The sequence below is a fragment of the Amphiprion ocellaris genome, chromosome 3 (genome assembly GCF_022539595.1).
Source record: "Amphiprion ocellaris isolate individual 3 ecotype Okinawa chromosome 3, ASM2253959v1, whole genome shotgun sequence".
Classification (NCBI taxonomy): Eukaryota; Metazoa; Chordata; class Actinopteri; family Pomacentridae; genus Amphiprion; species Amphiprion ocellaris.
In genome coordinates, this window is record NC_072768.1 from 21,214,277 (window position 1) to 21,236,349 (window position 22,073).

General features: G+C 39.6%; 1 protein-coding gene across 9 annotated transcripts in view; it reads right to left on the minus strand.

The window, feature by feature from the left end:
* Window positions 1-9,390: 9,390 nt before the first annotated feature.
* The window catches only part of LOC111577802 (transcription factor SOX-6-like), a 108,758-nt gene continuing 96,075 nt past the window's right edge, over window positions 9,391-22,073 (minus strand). For all 9 annotated transcript variants that reach the window (XM_055009127.1, XM_035954642.2, XM_055009126.1 and 6 more), the window contains 4 exons: window positions 19,039-19,147; window positions 17,760-17,930; window positions 15,770-15,983; window positions 9,391-12,383 (listed from right to left, as the gene is read on the minus strand). In XM_055009127.1, the coding sequence (XP_054865102.1) occupies window positions 12,035-12,383; window positions 15,770-15,983; window positions 17,760-17,930; window positions 19,039-19,147 (843 nt within the window). In that variant the 3' untranslated portion in view covers window positions 9,391-12,034. The remainder of the gene's footprint in view (window positions 12,384-15,769; window positions 15,984-17,759; window positions 17,931-19,038; window positions 19,148-22,073) is intronic.

Below are 22,073 nucleotides of genomic sequence, written 5' to 3' on the forward strand. Positions count from 1 at the left end.
TGATGGTTGCTGGAAATGTTCCTCTGTACCTCTATGTAGATATTCCATTAAAAAATCAGCTGTTTCCAGCTAGAATAGTCATTTCCCACATTAACAATGTCTAAACTGTATTTCTGATTATTTTAATGTTATCTTCATTGAAAAACTGCTTTTCTTTCAAACATAACGACATTTCTAAGTGACCCCAAGCTTTTGAACAGTAGTGTACATACACTTTATCCACAATTAATATTATATTCCACATATTATATAATACATATATTATTTTAACCTGTGCTCTTCCTGGTACAACACCAAAAAATTTGTCATGAAAAGCCCTGAATGCCCAAGCCTTTTGCCACTCGGTTACATGAAAAATACTATCTGACCACACCTCTGTCTTTTGTGGTGAAGAACTTTGAGACCTTGAAATTGAAAACATGCCATTCAAAGCATTTACAGGATTCAGCCTCAGCAGACCTCAAACAGGTGGAGATGTCTTGGCTGTAAAATTCCCAAATAACGTAAAGTCACTTGGTGAGGATCCACACCGTCAGCTGGATGATGATCAGCTGATGCCATACAGCAAATATCATATGACTTGTAGCTAAATGTGTCCCATGCTCCATCTGTTACTGAAATGCAATTAGTAATGATCAAGGCATTCATCTTTTAAATAAAATGCCTGCAAAAGAAGTATGTTGTGATTTATGGCTGAAGACTCTGTGTGTCCCTGAAGCAGCTCTGTTGTCTGAATCCAACCTGATAGGAGCTCACATATCAAGGCTTTCTTACACCTGTTCATCTATTTACATTTCTGCTACCAGTGTAGTGTGTTAATGTGCCATGTAAAAGTAGTAATTTTTAGATGCAATAGTTGGAACTTTCTGTTTTGAAGATGTGACAAATTGTTGACCGACACAAACAATGATTCAGTAAGAAAAACTTTACAGTTTACTTAGAAAGAAAAAAGATTTTAGTCTGTAAAATAGTCTGTAGCTTCTTCCTGTGGACATTATAATGTAAAAGTACAATCTGCCGTGGATCCAAGTGCACTTAAACTGTGATTATCAGACAGAGGCCATTCACATTTTTATGCTCCCAAACTACTATATAAGGGTCAGGCAACTATAAATTATAAACATAGCGATATAAAGAGACAGAAATGAGCAGTGTGATTAATAGGTTTGACACACGCCAGAATCAACTTTTTACTGTGTGATGTGTGGCTGTAAGAGCTTTTGAAATTAAAAGCTTTCTTTATTTCTCCGTTTGAAAGAGGCTTGCGGTGATCAAAGGTGCTACAGTCATTTCTCATGTGGTTAATCCAACCTTGAATCAATAGATGCATACTATCATATGAAACAGAAAAATGACATTACAGTAAGTAATCACAGTTAGATAGAATTTGGATTTTATTAAATTAATAGTTTTAGAGGGAGATGCAGTAGCATGTGGATTATGTTTTGTTGCAGTGGACACGGTGCTACTCTGTAATGAACATTAGTAGAGAGGAAGTAGGATGGATAAAAGTCTCCAAATCTCATTAGTTCAGCTGTCTACTCCTTCAAATCACTGCCGATTTTTTCAATATTTTACCAACACCACAATTTTTCTCAAACTATAACCGAGTGCTTTGGTTGCCTATAGCCTTGTGATGTATTTGCCACTACCACAGTATTTCCAAAACTTTAACCAAGTGCACTGAGTTGCTTAGTTAAGGTATTAAGCCCTTGATTATGCTGTAGTTGCCAGGAGTGGATACTAAAAGAAAGAACCTTTGAGACTGAAGTTGAAATTCATTCAGTGAAGTTCATTCTTGACCTTTCAAGCAGCAGTTGTCAAAACAGTTTCACCACAAGCTCATATTATTGGCTGCTGTGAAGTTTTTTTTTTTTTTTTTTTTTTTTTTTATATCCATGGCATGATCTTCAACTGCCCTGTTGTCATGGAATTATCACTTTAAATTTCCATTTTTGTGAGTATGTAAAGACAGTTCTATCAGTAGACAGGAATGTTGGCATTTGGGCAATTCAGTAAAACCCCTGATTCAAAAGGGAACCTTTTATTTTATATCATACAAATTCTTGAATCCTGCAATATCTGCACATTCTAACTACTCTGTGCTTAAGGGCAAGGAAAGATTAAAATTATGGCAAATGAAATGCAGTTAAGGACAGGTTAGGGTTAGACAAGTAAAGGTGTGTTTTATTGCCTCGAGTCTATTGTCTTTCATTTTATAAGCGTAACTACAGTGATTGTGTATAATGGGTTCTGAGTGGTATAAAACGTGGGTGACCTACCATCAGTGCAGAGACGAATGAAGCACTGAGGCTGCTGCGACGCTAACATTCTACTCATGCCATGTCTTCTGTGTAGACGTGACATAAAGCACTTGATAAAGGTTGGGGCAAGAGAGGTTATGGTTCTGAAAAGGTGAAGCTGAATTGTAGGTAAGTGATGACAAGCAAACTCCACTTTCCTGCATGAAGGTTGATCTATACACCAACTTGTACATTTTTACTATATAATGTGCATTGCTAAAGAGGACAATACTTCCTGCAGTGACATTGAATGTTGGCATTGGACAAAGGTCGTGAGATGGAAAATAAATTGGTCAGACAAAGAGCCTTAGAGCGGAGAGCAGTCAAGGTTGAGGGGTTAAAACCCTTGACTGGAAGGTGAATGCCTTGCAGTCTATAATGCTGCAAGAGATTAAAACATAAAAAAAAAAAACCTACGCAAGTTGAAATTTTGTTGAAATGTTGCATTATACTACCTTATTTATCAGTGAACTCATTTCACCGTATACACGTTCGGTTGTTTACTCTCATAGTTGTTGTGTGTCTTCTAGCCAAACCTGTAATTCTTCACACTGGTTTGAATAGTAAACAATACCATTGTGTCTCGTCAATAAAACACAGACTGTTAAAATGGATGCACAGAAAACGTCAACGAGTCGTCAACACTGCATAACTGTTTTTATCCGTGAGTGAGGCACAAAAGAGAATGTGATTGTGAAATCAGTAGAAAGGACGACAGCGGGTCAGATGTGGGGAGGACTGGCAACAATGGCATTCTTTACCTCCTCATGGTCGCACACAGTTCCACTCATCAAGGCTGCAGCCTGTCTTTGAGTCAAACAATCCAGCTGCTTTCATGCTGGCATTTTTCGTTAAACATATAATATTTAATTAGCGGACTAATGCACTTAAAAGACCCAAGGACTTTCCCTCAAAAAGAAAAATTGGCCTTTTGTCCATTCCTGAAAAAGTGCTGTAGATTTTTTTCTTTCACTTCTAATTGCATTTTTAAAAAAAAAAAAAAGAAGTATATGCCTTTATGCAGTGTTTCAAAGACATGGAAACCCAGAATTTGCTAAAGCAATTTCTTTCAAAGTTTTTTTTTTTTTTTTTTTTTTTGCATGATTTGCTTTTGTTCAGGTATTGCATTTAGCTTTTCAGTCATTGTTAAAGGCCTCCCAAGGCTGCTGACCCTTAGAATTTTAAGAAGTCTCCCTCCCAGTTTACAATTGCTCTCAACTTTCATTAGCTAGAAACCATCTAATGATACATTCAAGGCATTTGCCATACATTTTGCTAATGTATTACATATATTTGCCCAACACATGTTAACCTTTAACTGTACTTTGCGTTTATTGGTACTGAGCAAATATTAGCATGTTAACAGGTTAAGTTGTGCTTCATATTATTGCATTACACCCCTCTGAACAATGTGGCCAAAGCTAAGATTTTTTGGTTATTCGGATTATTTTGTAGCTATCCAGTGAAATGAGACGGTAAGACATCGGGGCATGAATGATAACCAAAAGGTGCAAAATGCACATAAACTAAAAAGACATTTCTTTGACATCATTTTTTAAAAAAGGAAGAAATATTTTTGCCATGACTGAGGGCCACTAAAAATAGATGTGACACAGCTGTCCTGAAATCACACAAATATAGGTTGATCCGTTTGCTGGTGTTTTTATAGCTCGGTCTGTCTGTTCGCTTCATCTGGACTGTCAGGAAAAATTTGGTTCATGTGAATGTCTGCAGCCTGAGACAAAAAGTTCAGGAAACTCATTCACTTGTTCATCTTCTCAAGACACATTTGGACTTGACTGTTGATAGTTATGAAAGTAGTACTGATGGATACAATCTTTATACACCAATAACAATTTTGCACAGAAACTTTGGCTGATTTATTGTCAGATGATGTGTAAAATATCTGGTTGAGCTCTATCCACCTCATTGGTGAGCGGCTGCTACAGACCTCCAAACGCCAAGGCAGTGTATCTTAAAGAAATTAATGAAATGTTATACAGAGTATCTGATGAAAACAAGGACCTATTTTTACTGAGAGACTTTACAATCAATTGGTTCTTTAGCTATTGTCATGTTATGAAAAATTACTTTAATATCCTCTGTATGTTGTCTGACTCAGGTTAAAATTATTCCCATGAGAGTTGTGCTCAGTGCTACAGGTCACAGGCCTTTATCATATATTGACCATATTCATACAAACATTCCCAAGTCATGTTGTAATATTGTCTCCATTCCAGTTGCTTACAGTTACCTTAATCTTGTAGGTTAACCAGGAAAATGAAGCCGCCTAAGACTGTGCAAAAGATAATTTTTCATAGGTCATACAAAAAGTTGAGTGAATTTAATTATATTCGTGACATAAGAGGGCTCAGTGGGCTGACATATGCCTTGAACCTGAACCTGATACAGCTTTAGCTATGTTCACTCAAACTGACATTACAGTAACACATCCCCGTCTACTATTAATAACGCTTCAACACAATTTGGAATTTGTTTTATGCCATGCTTTTCAGAGGAAAGGCAATACCACCTGTATTATTTTCACTGGCAATGTTTTGTTGCAGTGCAGGACATAGTGATGTCAGTCTGTAGTAAACATTTGTAGAGAGGAAGGAGCAGTGGATACCAAAGGATCCAAACTCTATTAATTCAACGATCTAGTCCTTCAAAACATTGCTGACTTTTATAATATTCTGACAAAACTATAATTGTGTTCCCCTCGTTCCACCAAAATAGATTTTAACGGGTCGAGGCATTGACTCCACAAGACATCCGAATGTGTTCTGTGATATCAGGCACCGAGACTTTAACAGCAGATGCTTTCAATCCTGAAACTTTTAAAGTGGGGTCTCAGTGGATCACGCTTGTTTTTCCAGTACATCTCACAGATGCTCAATCGGATTGAGATCTGGGAAATATGGAGGCCAAATCAACACCTTGAAGTCTGATCCTGCTGAAAGAGGCCACAGTCATTAGTTTCTACTGCTGCTATGAAGGACTGCACAGGATCTGCAATAATGTTTAGGTAGGTGCTATGTGTCAATGAATTTCCTAATGAATGTCAGGACCTAATGCTTCACAGGTGAACGTTTCCCAGAGCATCACACTGCTTCTGCAAGTTCACCTTCTTCCTATTGTTCCTTCTACTGCCATCCTCTCTACAGGCAAATGAAGCCATTATATTTCCTCCCCCAGAACACAACACAAGATACTTAAGATCATAAATGGGGACACTAACAAAAACTACACACTCAAAATGGGGTTTAAAATAAAAATGGATCTTCGTTTTCGAAAAGGTGAGAATGAAAAAAAACCAAAACTAACAACTTCTCTCATTCAGACACTCAAACTCAGTATCCCCACAGAAAGCCAGCTGATGGTGCTGAACCTTCTGAACCACCCTCCCCACCTGAAAGGAGCGTCAAAAACCCTCTCTTTATATAGTCTCCCAACCAGGCTGATGACCAACAGCCCACAGCTGAGCTCTACTTCACAGGTGCAGCTGATCTACCTGATGATCAGGGTGAGCTGAGACCTGATTTTTGTTCAAGAAAAAAACTAAATCAAATAAAATATGTTTCAGTATCAATCCATAACAAAGCACACACACCCAGCTGTTCACATCATGTCAAAGGAAATATGATTCATCAGACCAGGTCACCTTCTACCGCTGCTCTTTGGTCCAGTTCTGATGCTCACCTGCCCATTGCAGGAGATCGAAGTGATGCAGAGGGGTCAGTATGAACATTTCAACTAGCCACCAAGTTGCAATACATTGTATATTCTGATACTTTTCTATCATAGCAGCATTAAGGTTGTTTTTTTTTTTTTTTTAGCAATTTGTGCTAGACAAGTAAAGCAGTGTTTTTATTTTAAGTCTTTCGTCTTTCATTTTGTGACCAGAACTACAGTGATTGTGCTCAGCTACAAAACATGGATGACCTACAACTAATGTAGAAACAGATGGATCACATCACCACCCAAACTTCCACACCCCTTATAAAAAGTACATAAATATTAAACCACTTCCTTCAGTGTCAATGAATGTTGACACTGATCACAAATTGTGAGATACAAAATAAACTGAGTTACAGTTGCATAAATCTTGAACGGACTGATTGGAGAACTGCAACCCACAGTTGTTCAGTGTGTCTTCTAGTCAAACCTGTCGTCTGCAAGTTCTTCACACTGGTTTGAATAGTAAACAATACCATTGTGTCTCGTCAATAAAACACAGACTGTTAAAATGGATGCACAGAAAACGTCAACGAGTCGTCAACACTGCATAGCTGTTTTTATCCATGAGTGAGGCACAAAAGAGAATGTGATTGTGAAATCAGTAGAAAGGATGACAGCGGGTCAGATGTGGGGAGGACTGGCAACAATGGCATTCTTTACCTCCTCATGGTCGCACACAGTTCCACTCATCAAGGCTGCAGCCTGTCTTTGAGTCAAACAATCCAGCTGCTTTCATGCTGGCATTTTTCGTTAAACATATAATATTTAATTAGCGGACTAATGCACTTAAAAGACCCAAGGACTTTCCCTCAAAAAGAAAAATTGGCCTTTTGTCCATTCCTGAAAAAGTGCTGTAGATTTTTTTCTTTCACTTCTAATTGCATTAAAAAAAGAAGTATATGCCTTTATGCAGTGTTTCAAAGACATGGAAACCCAGAATTTGCTAAAGCATTTTCTTTCAAAGTTGTTTTTGCATGATTTCCTTTGTTCAGGTATTGCATTTAGCTTTTCAGTCATTGTTAAAGGCCTCCCAAGGCTGCTGACCCTTGGAATTTTAAGAAGTCTCCCTCCCAGTTTACAATTGTTCTCAACTTTCATTAGCTAGAAACCATCTAATGATACATTCAGTGGAAGGATTTGTCATACATTTTGCTTATGTATTACTTACAATGTCCAAGACGGGCTTCTGCTTCAACTTGTCTGTGTGCAAAAGCTGCCTCACGTGGCCGCGTAGTTACAAGAACAGTTAAATGAAGAAAAAATACTGTTCTCAATCAAATGTGGACTTGTAGACGACTTTTTACCTGCAACATCACACAAACTGCGCTCATCATGAAACACTGTGAGCTCAACGGAAGTGCAAGGGTCAATTAGCCCCCTTTTGAATCAAAAGCAATTGAATGATTAAGCATCATAAGCTCAAAGAGGATGGTAGCGTGTTGCAGTACCATGACCATTCTGTGTGCTTTAATGAGTAGTGGAGCCTCCATGATCATAAACAGGGTGTCTTTGATGCCTCATTGAAAGAGCCTCTTCAACACGTCTGAAGGGGGCTCCTCCTTTGTAATAACAATTTTTAATTGTCTTGATCTAAATGCCCGATTGGTGCATAGGGGGGGAAAAAAAGAAAGGATGTGGTTCTCTCTACTCTTCAAGATGGTTTTTAAAAATCAAAAAGTGAATTTGCCTCGAGGGCCCATCCAGGACCAGGCTTTCACGAAGAAAGCATGTCATTATACCTCTTCATCCCCACACACAGCAAAACTACAAGAAAAGAAAGGTAAATTCAAAGTCTGTGTAATCCCTCCTTAGTTTATCACAATGTCAGCTCCTCCTTCCTTCGAAAGGAGCCATCGCCATGGCAACGATCCAAGCCTTCAAGTTTTACAGCAAATGATCTGCTTTAACGTTGTTTCCTTTTTAGCTTCTACTTCCATCTTAGTGACAATCTTAATGCACAATACAAGGAATCCAGTCTTACTGCAAAAGTCAAATTGAAGAGGTGGACAAGGCTGTTTCTTTGTGAAAAAGTGTGATAAGTGCAAAAACAAGTGCAATACTCTGTCTTTTTACACTCAAGATATGTTTTTCTTGATGGGTGGTTGAGAATGATGTTCTTTATGTACAGAGTGTGACATGGTTGCTCTGTGCTCACTTTAAATCGCAGTTGAAGTGCAATGAGGAAACTTAAACCTTCTGGTGTCCATTCACTAAGAATGGACCACACAGTCAAGTAGAAGACATCTTGTGTCCGGTAGTTGGGTCTCATTCTGCATGCACATAAATTCTGAATATTATTTACAAATCTGACATCATGTCAGCTGGATTCTTCTGTTATTCTAAATGTAAACTGTCTTTACATTTAGCCACCAGTAGCTGTAACAACTGGGAAAACTGAATGGAAAATCAGCATTGCCTCACTTTCCTTCAGGGATAAATGAAGTTTGTATATATGAGTGCAGCTATATAGTTCTTAAACTGTGACTAATGAACTGCACTATCCTTTGTTGAGGTGACGAAAGCTTTGCATACACTCACACCAACTGTGCACACACACAAGCAATCTGTCAACTTGCAAACAGCTAAACGTTCATCCTGCAGAAAGGGAAAAGGAAATGTAAATTATGATGACTTATTTAACGAGATTAGCATGGCAACTGCACAAGTATGATTTCAAACACCCCTCCCAACTAAAAGCTATAGCACAGCACACGCACATAACGCACACACGAGCGCTCACAAAGGAGTGTGTGACAAACTTGTCGGCGCCCCTCACGGGGTGACGCTGCAGTTGATTTGGGAATTACAATTAGATTTATGATGTGGCTGCATATGGCTGAGCTCTCTGTTTCTCTCTCTGAAAGGCTGAGATTGGCTGCAGCGAGCTCCGGCGCCGTGGCGTATACACCACAGCACAGTCAGAATGTGTGGCGTTACCTCACACACACACACACACACACACACACACACACACACACACACACACACACACACACACACACACACACTCACAATGGAACAATAGGCCACATTTACTGTAATGGGCCACCAAAATATAAAGACTAAGTGGAATAGCTCGACTTTGGAAACAGAAAGCCTTGTGTTGGAAATTATTAGATCCCTGGAAAGTAAGAGCACTATTTAGAGTAATGGAAATAAAAATTCATGCAGCACTACCTGTAAGTCGCGCACAGTGCTTTCATACACACACACAGAACACAATACTGTGGTATGAGCGCTTCTTCTGCAAGTGAATAGTTTAACAAAGTACTCAATGCATCTTTCCACAAAAAACAAAGAAACACTTGAAAAGCAATGATGAGGTGACAGATTTGTAAGGAAAATCTCGTCTTTACTTTTTTTTTATTTATATATATTTTTTTGATTGTCTTTCTCACCAAGTTGTACTGACACTTTTTAGAGCCAAAGCTGGCTAATAAATACAATGAAATGTTAAAACGCACAATTGAATTTCAAATACAATACTCATCACAAAAAAAAAAAAAATGTGTGCGACCAGGAAACTTGTGTTCTGCCTCTGCAGGTCACAACTGACAAGAGCATGAGGTTAGAGGTGATGTGACCCCTTTAGGCGGCACTAGAGCTGCGGCATCAAAATTTGCTTAAATAAATGAAATGTCTCTAAAGAAATGGCAATTCACTGGTGCCTGGTATGAAGAAGGCTCCAAAAAATGTGACTTTTGACTGTTCTAATTTATCAGGTTTAAATCAAACAACAACTTCACATTAGTCAAATACTAAAAAAAAAAAACCAAAAAAAAAAACATAGAATTTATATCCAGTGCTTAGAATGTGTATGACACTAACAGAAATGTCTATGTATGATGTTTTTTTCTGTATTGCAAGCAAAAATCAATGTTCAGTCCCAGCTTGTGAAGCTTTTGTATGTAAAAACTGCCAGATATGGTCATGAAGAGAAATTTTGGAGTCAGAAGATGCATGAAGCAGCTAAACAAAGATTTCGAAAATGGAAACATGTTAAAAACTGCAGAGAAAAGAGGTGAAGTAAAACTATAGTGTGTCTTCAGAGAAAGAACATAACATTTGGGTAAAACAGAGGAAAAAGCTCGCATGCTCAGCATGGTGCTGACCGCTGGGCTGCATCAAGACGAAAGAGGAGCATCTCGCTTCAGACTGTGGAAAAATTTGTGTGCTCTGACTGAGGCGGTTGTGGCTGAGAGGATGACTGAGAATTATGCACCTTTTTCCTCTCCATTCTTTTCCTAATAGTTTGCTCCTCTTCAAAATATACATGCAAGCGTAGAAAAAGGTTCACTTCTGAAATGACAGAGCTATTCAACCCCTTTTTGCAACTATATAGATTCTGTTTTAAAACGCAAGTTTGGTGTATCTTTCCTGCTTGATGCTAAGAAGACAAATAAAAATGAACAAGTTAATAAAAAGAGTAACATTTTTACAATTTTGTACCGATTCTAAACAAAATACAGTGAAGGGATCCATGATATTAGACTCTCTTGTCCTACAGTAGGGTCATCGCGGGGCTGCTCCTTCCCCTTAGTTATGACACTGAATGAACAGAGCTTAAGATACACATTTAAGACTCGGGAATTCTTAAAGTGAAATTAAGCTATAAAAAAATGATCCTTTAGCCTGATTTAAAGGGACAGACTCATATGCTGGTACAGCACTGCATCGCACTTACTGCAAAAGTGTTTGGCCACAAACAACTATGGGCAATGTGGTTCAGGAAAGCACCAATGAAGAGGAATACAGGAACAGGCGCCTACGATGCTGCTCTTCTAACTACGTCTCAAGGCCGGTGGAGCTGCCAGAGAGCGACGCAAAGTGTGTGTGACTGAGCGAGTGTGATGAAAACATATCCTCCCTGAGCTCTGCTTGTGATTGGGCCAGGAGGGGAGCCAGCAATTACTGAGGAGTAACCCGTCTCATCAGATAGAAAAAGCTGATTGTGTAAGACTTTTTTGCAGCATTGGAAATTAAGACTACAACATCCCGAGTGAATGTGAATGTTTGGCACATTTGAAGAAAATCTGTACAATGTCTGGGTACTCACTTGCTAAATAATAATAATAATAATAATAATAATAATAATAATAATAATAATAATAATAATGTAATAGAAGGGATTTTCTCCCTTTATTTCATTGACAGTCTGAAAAGTCCTACCACTCTTTTGTATGAAAACAAACAAAACAAAAAACACATTCACAAGCTGGCACATCATACCTGAGCTGGGATATTTAAAAAAAAAAAAAAAAAAAAGAGTCCAACAGTAATGTAATGTAAGCAGTTTGTCAGAAAAAAAAAGATGTAGCACTGAATTCGTAAGAAACAGAAGTAAGACTATAAGATTACAAGAGCTAGTATTTATATTAAAAACTTTCCAAATTTCAAGTTCCGACAGTCCAAGTTTGTACAGGCAGTGACCTGTCAGAAAAAGTCTATAGAACAAAAACAAAAGAAAAAAAACACAAAAAGTAAATACATAATGATAAAAACTAATTCACTCCTTAAACATTTAAGACCAAATAGCTGCTGAAGACCAATTCCTAATGCTTCAAAATCCATGCATGCTCTTTACAAACCACACAGCAATGTGTTCGTCAATCATTTGTTCTTTGTCCCATTCTCTCTCATTCTCTCCCTTGTCTAACTCTTATCCGCTCCTGTTAAGATTGTCAGAGTGTAGGAAACTGAAGTTCATTGTCAGCTGGATGTCTGAATGATTGTTCAGGTTCTGTTCTTAGGTCACATTTCCTCCACCGGCCGTCATCTTTAAATGGACGTCCATCAAAATACTGTCTGAGAACTTTCAGAGCTTGTCTGCTGATTTGAAATCCGATCGAGGCATACTCAGTGCATGATGCAACATGTCCTGAAAGTCAGCCGGAAGGTCTCTGTAATAAATTGTGTTTTTAAGAAGTGTCTCTGAGTATAACGGGAGTTGTTTTCTTCTTTTCTTTTTACATCTGACACCCTGAGCACACTCAGTTGGCACTGACAGCCTCCCGTGTCTCGTGGTCGCTGCTATAGTCTGACTTGGGTTCGTCCTCAAAGTCCTCGTACATGTCCATGTCATCGTCTCCATTGGTGGGGTCGCTGGGCAGATCCAAGGCTCCAACCCCACCACCGTTGCTGCCTCCGCCACTGCCAGGCTCGGACTTCACTCCATATGTGCTCTGAATGACGGGGATGGTGGGTTCAGGGCTGGCTGAGTTGCTGGAGCAGTCTGAGGTCAAGTGTGGGGATGGTGTGGCTGTTGTTGCCATAGATATGGCGCCCGGGTAAACTCCTACACCTCCTGGGCTGTTGCCCAAAGAAATCGGTGGCTGAGGCCTAAGAACCAAGAAAGGAGATAAAACAAAGAAGGGGAGCAAAAAAAAATACATTTTAAAAAATTAATGCAGGTAAACAATAAATAACGTTGATGTACATGATACAATCTGAACAAATCTTTAGGCTCAACAAAAATAATTTATCAGTTTGCATTAGTCTGTTTGGGTTATGATTTCTAATGAAATTATCTTCATCACAACTTGAATTTTCTTTTCAAAGAATGAACGTAGAAATTTCTGTTTAAATTAAACACATTATTAGGTTGATTTAAGTTGTTTCCCAACAATGTTACATCAGCACAACTCATCAAAACAATGCTTGCAACTTAGAAGATTTGTCTGAATTAGTAAATTAGAATTGTTGTATTGCAACCATGCATTTAATTAAGTGCTGGAAACAGATCCCCATTTTAGAGTGCACAACATTAAATAAAAAGGACACAGTGAACATAAAGTAAGCAGATGAGTGTAAATAAAACAAAGACTAAACGTCTACAAGGGTGCAATAATAACATGTTGCTGTTTAACATGTATGATCTTTACCATGCTGATTGTTTAGTTGTTTTTATTGTTAATAAGCTAACATGCAAACATTTGCTAGTAACACACACAAAGTATAGTTGGCGCTAATGCTAATGTAACTTTGCGATTAAATGCGATAAACCTAAAAGCTAATTTTGACTTGATGATGGTGCTAAAATGGTGATTCATCCTCAGTGGGACATGAATGCTGATACCAAATTTCATCAAAAAGCAATCCATTAAGTAGTCACTCAAAATCACAAAAAAAAAAAAGGTGCAGGTTGCACAACAGGAAAAGTCAGGGGACAACCAAAATCAGGTGGATTCATCCTCTGGGGACCATGGCTGTCTGTATAAAATGTCATGTCAATCATGTCAGCATGGCTAAAAAGACAAAGCAACAGCTTAAGATTTTTTTTTACAAGAAGACTATGAGATTGTGAAAAGAATTTAATAATTTGGCTGTAACAACACTTTGTATATTAAGCAGATGCTGTACAAACTGGACAGATTGGCTTCTGATCCTTGATTCATTATCCTTGCTTTGAACAAAACATTACTTCTAAAGCCTCTTTAGTTAAACGACAACGCTTTTCATCTATTCGAGCATGTCCTGACATGGAGCTCTACCTGCCAGCTCACAGCAGCATGTGCTAAATAACCTGTTAAGATATAGATGGAATGAGGGTAAGCGCACATCATTCAAACAGACCCTCTGGCTCCACAAATGAACCACATAAAGCAAGAAAATTGCTGTCACCTTTCTCACCTAACAGTTTTCTCTCCTCTGTCTCCTGAAACAATTACTGCTGTACGCTCTGACAGACTCATTTTCGCGTTAAACGCTTTAAAACAACACTGGTTTGTTATATGGAATGTGCCAGAAACTGCTTGTGTACTGGCTCCCGGTAGCTGTATGATTTAGCTTTAATTGAAAATCCAGACCTGGAGGATCTAAGCTTTTTTGCATTTACTTGACCACACACAGTAAATGTGGCGTTCAGCCTGTGACGTCTGCCTCGTGCTCATTCCCTCTTAAACATCTGCTTACATTTCATATTCCAGTATGTCTGTCTGTGTCCAATTTCACTGGCCACAAGCGCCCAGCATTGTCCTAATTTAATAAATGACAAGCTATTAAAAATCGCTCCTATTCAAAGCTGTGGCCTCTGGTAAATCCATTTCAAACACAGGCCGCTGTGATGGCTTTAAACACATCCATGACTGGTTCCTATTAAGACAATGCCACTGTTTTTCCCCTTGCTGCACTGACTAGGCTCAAAAAAATATAATGCTCTTCAGCAAATGTTTAAAGGATTTTGCAGAAAGAACCACAGGAGGTTCCAAACCTTTCATAAAAAGTCCATAAACCCTGATGGTCACTCCACAAACCTCCAGCAAATGGATGCAGTTAAGAATGTGTCTTTTCTGTTCATACAGAGACACATTAAGAAAAAAGACCTCCCATAAAGTGAAAAAATGCTTAATATCTGAATGTGCTGCTCTGCTCCCAAAAGACCTCAGAGAAACAAAAGAAAAATACTTCTTATGATTACATATTGATGTTTAATCTTTTATTTTGATAATTCTTTTTTGCCTAGCCATATTAGGGTCAAGGTGGCTGGCAGGATGGCACGTTTATTTAAGAGGTAATTGAACTAAGAGGTCACGGCGAACAACAGTGAACACAGTAAATGACTCAAAGTCTTCTTGAGCAATATAAAGCCTGAGCAAGGCTTAGGACTTCCAGCAGTCATAGAGCGTTTACATGGAACATGCAACATCTGTTATTCAATGTTCAGGTTGGTACAAAATCCCCTCATTTCATTTTGACCTGTGAGCCAAGCAATTAATATGAGAAATGATCTATTTGTCTACATATTCGCAATCCTGAAACGGTTATTCAGAACATGGGCCAGCTACGACATACTTGACAGCAGGATTTTCTACGTTAGCTAAGATCATGAAGTGTGGCTACTGCTGTTTACCTACTCTTTCTATCTCCTCTAACAATTATGACTGAAATTTATAATTGTCGGCATCTTGATCCCAGCCCACAAATAAGAGCTGCTGCATTAATGGAGAGAAACGTAAACAGTAAAAACAAGTTCATCTCCCTTCACTGTTGCAGCCGTTTCCAGCTAGAGTAATCATTTACCACATTAACAATGTCTAGACTTTACTTCTGATTAATTTAATGTTACCTTCATTGAAAAAAACTGCTTTTCTTTCAAAAATCCAAACATTTCTAAGTGACCCCAAACTTTTGAACAGTAGTGTATATATATTTCTACAATTTTCTGCATGTCATTAGTCCGTTTTGAAGATCTCATGAACTGTGATCCAAAAACCAAGGTACATCCAAAACCATGAATTTTATGTACTGCTGCACGCCTTCCTTAACCAATGATGATCTAAAATGTACAAAATTCTCTCAAACATATAGGACATGAACTATCTCTTTCAAAATAAACCTCACAGACGTGTTGCAGAGGATTACACTGCAAACTGCAAAAAAAACACAAGACTGACAGGTCAGTTTAAACATGGCTACACATCTTCTTTAAGATCCCAACACACAACTGTCTAATGAACAGCGCAAGCTGAGAATGGCAGCAGTGGCAGAACCTGTCCACCATCTCCACCCCTACAATCAGCAAGAAGCTAAAATAGGAACAATGTGTGAGGAATTAATCCCATTACATGTTGAAATATTTCTGGGATTTATATTAAAATCAAACATTATTGCCATTTGAAGGTCCTGAATTGTAAAAATTTGCTTTCAAACCATCTTTAATCCATCTTTAAACCATTTACGCCCGTCTAGAAAACTGACTGTGACCATTTAGGGACAATCGCACTCACCCTACAAAGAACTGCCTCATCTCCTGACGCCGTGAACGCATCATCTGCTTGTACTCTCCGATGCGCAGCTTCTTGCCGTCGATGATGCAGGTTCTCTTGGGCCGCGGCTTGTACTTGTAGTTGGGATATTTCTCCAGGTGGATCTTGCTTAAGCGGGCCTGCTCCTCGTAGTACGGCTGCTTCTCCTGGTTAGTCATGGCTTTCCAGCGAGAGCCTGGAAAAAAGGATTTTCGTGTTTGTTTGTTTATTTGCTTTTGGTTCCATTTTAGCGTTACTAGGATTGTCATGAAACTCATTATCTTAAGAAGTCAACATGACAGATTTCAGGAAGTGACAAAAATTTTAGGAGGTGACTAAATTTAAACTTTCGTCCATTTAGGGATTTGTTGGAAGTGCTTTCACTGAACAGTCTCAATGAAAGTGGTTCAGCACCACAGATTAAAAAAAAAATGAATGTAATTTCTCAAGTACATGATTCAATCATCCATAAGAGTGACAGCTTTGGCATTTCTTGTGCTTTCTTAAGGTTGTACGTCTTCATGTGAAGTGACACTGTTGAGTCTATAACCATGGAGGCTGTTTAAAATCAGGAGTGGATTACACTCTGCTCCCTCTTGGCTCAGGAAGAATGATACAGTACATTGTGTACTTCTTATTTTCCTCGGTAAGAGGACCTTCTGAACAAGTGCAGGAACGCAGCACATCTGTGAAACACTTTGACAACTGATTATACACACACTGCTCGCTCCTCTGTTTATCAAGGTTTATCACAAACTCTTCTTGTACTTTTGTGACACAGGAAACACAGAGGAGTTTTTAAAGCCTGTCGCCCACCCACGCCCTAAAGTCCAGCTGTGTTATTTTGTTGGAGAGGCATGCATTGTACACATACAGTCATATACATGTACACAAGTCTGCTTTTTGTTCTCGTCTTGTCACAGAACCCTAATAAACATCCGGGAAAATATTTTTAGTGGTCATTATTCACATTCAATATTAACTATTATATTTAATCAAATAATATCGATGTAATGGTTCATTAAATTATTGGCTTCAAATGTCCCACTTAAAAGTAAATCCTGTTACTGGCATAACTGGATTTTCGAAAGCAAAAACCAATAATCTGATAAATTTAGGTTTAATTTCGCAAAACACAAAAAGGCAGCTGTATAGGAGCCCATTCAACAGTCCAAGTCAATAAGGCACAACCACAGAAGAAAAAGCAATTTGTTCACATTGCTCAGGAGGAGCATTTACATTCGGCTACCCTCAAGTTCGCCTGAACGCTGCGTTGGACAGTGGAGGTCTTAAGAGCGTTTCACGAGCAACCGTTACGCTCAGCACCGTGTGAATGGATATCTGTGTTGAGGAGGTAGGAATCTACACAGATTTTAACTGAATGCATCCATCACACTGGTCAGGCTGACACAGTGGTGCTCTGTGTGTTGAGTGTTCCAGGGTGAAAAACACACTAGTCCTTCTCATAGTTGGACGCTTGTCGGTAAGAAACCCTGTGAACTGTAGAATATGGTGGCAGAGGAATCTAATGGGCAGAGAGGCTGACCTCAAAAAATGTGCCATGCGTACCCTATCGTTGAATGATGTGGAAGAGGGGATTGCTGTGAGTCTGTGTGTCTGTAAGGTGTCGATACATAGGAAATAAGGCTTATTGTAATTGTATTTATCGAGTTCCAAATTTAAAGTTTTCAACTGTGATTTTATATGAGATTTAACATAAGTTTGTGCTGGGAAAAGAAGCTGATCGTCACAGTTCATATCCAATCTAAAGGTCTTGTGCCAAGAACAGCTCAGAAAATGCTTCCAGTAACGGACTGTTGTAATCACTGCTTAATAACCAAGACAAACACTCATTTATTCTTTAATGTGCTTTACTCCAACTACCTCTGAACCACAAGGAAATGAAGATGAAACCCTCTAAATGTCCATTTTAAACTTTCCACTGATCAAAGATAAATCTAGAAAATCTCACCAAGAATCTTGCTGATGTTGGAGTTGTGCATGTCGGGGAAAGTCTGCAGGATCTTCCTCCTCTCGTCTTTGGCCCACACCATGAAGGCGTTCATGGGCCTTTTGATGTGGGGCTCGCTGCTGTTCCTGCCCCGTGCCTCCCTGAACACTCGTGCCTCTGTGATGCTACTCCCTATGCGACACAAAGGAAACACATTCGCTGTATGTCCTTCACTGACACATGCATCGTTCATACTTTCATGCTTGAAATGCAGCCTATAGCACCGACAGGGATGAGCCCTTCCTGTTAGTGTCTTCATGAGGCCCCTTCTCGGAAGAGGATGTATAACAAAAGTATAACAAAAGCCCAGTAGGGTCTTGTTGGGATGCCCTCCATGTTAACAAACACACATGCACACTATAGTCAGTGTGCGTCGGCCTGATATTATCTCAGTGCCTTGGCTCCTGTGTTTACTCCTCTAACTCTAAACTAAACCACGATGAGCACCCCTCGACTGCTCATCGCCTGTAAACAGTAGTGCTTTATGAGAAACAGGTGGGTTGGAGAGAAAAAGAACTTAACGCAGGGGGCAGAGTATTGAGACTACGCTCAGAAAAAGTGATACTGGCAGCTTTTTACTCTGCAGTGTCTACTAAGTGCATTGGATGTATAGTACATAAAAGTCAGTAATAAAAAGCCACTATTTAAATCATTTGTGAACTCTTATTTCTAATAATCCTCTTTTACCACAAACTACAACAAACTTGCTGCCTGTCTTCACCTGCATTAGTTTGCATACTTGAATCGGGTGGGATTTAGTGTCACAAGTACCAGTTGTGGAGAAAAGGGTGAGAATTCAATCCCTTGTCATGTACTTGCACGAATAATGATATCTGACATTTTCAAGTGCGTAAAATGTTGACATTATGCACTCTGTTTAATTTTTGAGGGTGTCCTTCACTGTGGCTTCCTGAGGAGCACATTAAATATTTGTATTTGGTGAATACAACATGAATACCTGTGTGTTCAGGCTTTCTGGCCAACGCCTTCCTGATTATGGCGGAGCTGCGAGGGCGTCCTCTGTCAGTTTTGTCTGAACAGTGATGTGACTGACTCAACCCCTAACTTTAACTCTTTTATATCTTTCTCGTGCTCTACTTTGTGCATCTAAATACATTTTCTATTTACCCAGAACATAAGCAACCCAAAATCAGAAGTACAAGAGCCAGAAAAGTTGGTCAAACTAAACAAATTTAAAAAAACTAATGACAGCATACAGATAGAAGACATAGGTGTTTACCATCCAGATCTTCTGGTCTTGTCAGGTCAATGACTCGATGGACCATCTTCCCAGCTTCCTCCCCGAGCTTCCCCAGGTGCTGGCTCAGTGTCTCATAGTGCAGCCGCTCCTACGATACAACAAAATGCACAAAAGGGTGTTTTGAAGTGAGCTGCAAATATATTGCGGTTGAAGTTTAAGAAATGTGATGGATGCTGCCTTAAAATAAATTCCTTTAAGTTTTCAATTCCCGTTCAGTTTTTATTATCTAATGGCTGGCTCAAGTTACCTGGCATCTTTTAAATTGGGTCACAAGGGATGACTTTGATGGTAATGACAATAAAACAAATTGCTGGTTTGAGCTGGCACAGAGGGGAGTCCAGCACTGCTCTCCAAAAGTTGCTCATTTGGACAAAGCTTTTTTTTTTTTTTTTTTTTTTTTACTGTTTCTGAAGGAAATAAGAGATGATGCTGATTAATGCAATAAAGTAATAAGGCATGGCCCCCTGAAGGTATCAGGGTCGTCCTCAGCCTCCCATCATCATTTGCTCTCTCTGATTCGGACCTCTCGCCTGCCACTCCACTTCTAAGACAAATAACTTCTACGAGCAGCTTGCCTTGGGGCCTTCCAGCTAAAATTACCCCACCACGCTCCCAAACTGCAGTGGAAAACATCGAACCCTCCACACAGCTACCGCACATCTATACTCCCCCCTCCACCTTCCACCTCCCCTTTCCTCCCTCTCGGCTCTCCTCCTTTTTCTGGTGACAGAGGCATTTTGTTTGACGCAAGGAATGGTTGCCGGGTGAAGTCATGCCGCGGTAGCCGCTGGCAGAGTTGGTGGAACTTAGGGGCCGACGTGTATGTGTGTGTGTGTGTGTGTGTGTGTGTGTGTGTGTGTGTGTGTGTGTGTGTGTGTGTGTGCATGTGTGTGTGTGTTTATAGACGAGGAGCCGGTGCGGGCCAATGTCAGCACTACAGCAGGGCTGTAATCAGGCCTACCACAGAACATGTGCCTGGGCAGTGCCATGCTCACCGCAGGAAGCAACCGCCTAACAAAGGACTAAAGAAAAGAGAGAAGGAGGGATGGACAGAGAGAGATAGAGAAAGCAAAAGAGGAAGGAGGAGGTGGAATGGAAAAGTAGTCTAGAGACAAGAATAAGTCCTTAAGTCCAGTGCACCTCCCTTTAAGCTCACAGTGCTAAATGATTGCCTGGGGAAGGCGCTCATTGCTCATGATGATGCTGTCAGACTCCTGGAAGCGAGTCGAAGTTTGGCTTTCTGTCACTGGATGTTGGACGTCCTGCATGTCAGATGTCCTATAGTGCATGATTTCTAAACAAACTAAGTACTTCGAGATGTACAAATGTTCCTGTTGAATGGGAGGAGACCCGTGGAAAAATAATGTAGAGGAGAGTTAGGGTTTTGGAAAATGGACTAGGACAGCATCAATAGAGGTAGAATGATCCAAACTACAGATTAACAGCAGACCTGAGTTAAAATTCGCAAATATTCCCTGCGGTTGGTCTACTTTTGGTCTTCTTGAAAGTTCTTGTGGCAAATGCAATAAGGAGCTGTCTTTCCTTTGTTTAGTCAAGATTGAAATAGGTTTGGCCGGTGCGCCTGCTGGTTTGAAACTGGACTGCTGCCTTTTGGAGCAGCACTATGGATTTTTTTTTCCTCATTCATTGGACTCCATTTGTATTTTGTACACTTAAATTTTGCACACTTGAATTTAAAAAAAAACAGAAGAAAAGAGGACTGCAACACTCTTAAACATTTAATCTGTACAAACAAGCACCTCCAGAAACAAATCACAACTCTGCAGCCACAGTATTTTTAGCACACTATTGCTTTCACTGGTCTCTGAATGTGTTGCTGCTGAATGTATATTTCTAAATTTAAGAGACACCCGACTCTTTTTGTTCTGCTTGGTCTCTCCTCTTCTTGGCGTTTGCGTCTCTTCAGTGTTGCTAGGGTAACACTCCAAACATTGCTGTTTTTTTCTAATCCATACTGTATTGAGCTCATTACCACAGTTCCAAATCGCACACTGCCAGCGCAGCCTGCCTCCAGCTGACCCGCAACCGTTTACTGTCTCCTCCTGGACCAATCAAGTTTGGCAGCCTCCTCAGTCCCCCCGCCTGGCGTTTTCTCTCTCCTCCTATTTTCTTCATGCTTCTTTCTCCCTTTCCTCCTCCAGACTTCGCTGTGTGCCGATAGAGCTGTCACTCAGCCCCGTTCAGTTTTTTTTTCTTCCTCCCCTCCTTCTCCTTTTCACCATTTCTCCTATTCATAGCCCTTAACACCCCACCGCCAGCCCTCCACCCCTCCAGTCTCCAATCAAGAAGTAGACACTCAACAGCCTATTTACAGGTGCCAGACTCAGCTTTGTAGTCTACATTATTATAATGTATATCATTCAGGCTTCAAATGCAGCAGCGTTACGTCGACCTTTAATCAAGACTTGGAGCCGTCTGAGTTGTTGGTTTCACAGGCTCGCTTCCTACAAAGACCAAACTCACCATCAGAGCCAATATAAACTTCTATACAACCATTTCCTCCCTGCTCTCCTTCTTCCTGACTCATTCTGCCTCACCAACAGAAAACGCACTGACTGGCTTTAACAGGGTACAGACAAGAGACATTTCTCTATAATGGACTACATCCCTGGGGAATTTCAAAACTATATAAAGTATCCAGAATTAGAAGTGTGAGAGATGTATGCATATGTTGAGGGCTACAGATTAATTTATGGACAATTTTGCTAAATTGAACATTTTTAACGAGCTAGAAATACATACACAAAAAATGAATGGGTAAAAAATAGCATTTATAATTTCTGTTAATATTGACTTTTGATAGCAAATAGATGTCCCCTGTTTATGGTCAACAAAACTTTATGTCGTATTGTGTGCACTGGTTTGAATTTTTTTTTTTAAATATAGATTTACGTTGCAGTGTTGTTTGCAAACTTTAAATGCATTTTTTTTTCTAGATTTCAGATTTCTACTTCAGTGTTTGATCTCCTGCGTAGTTGCATAACTGCTCATGG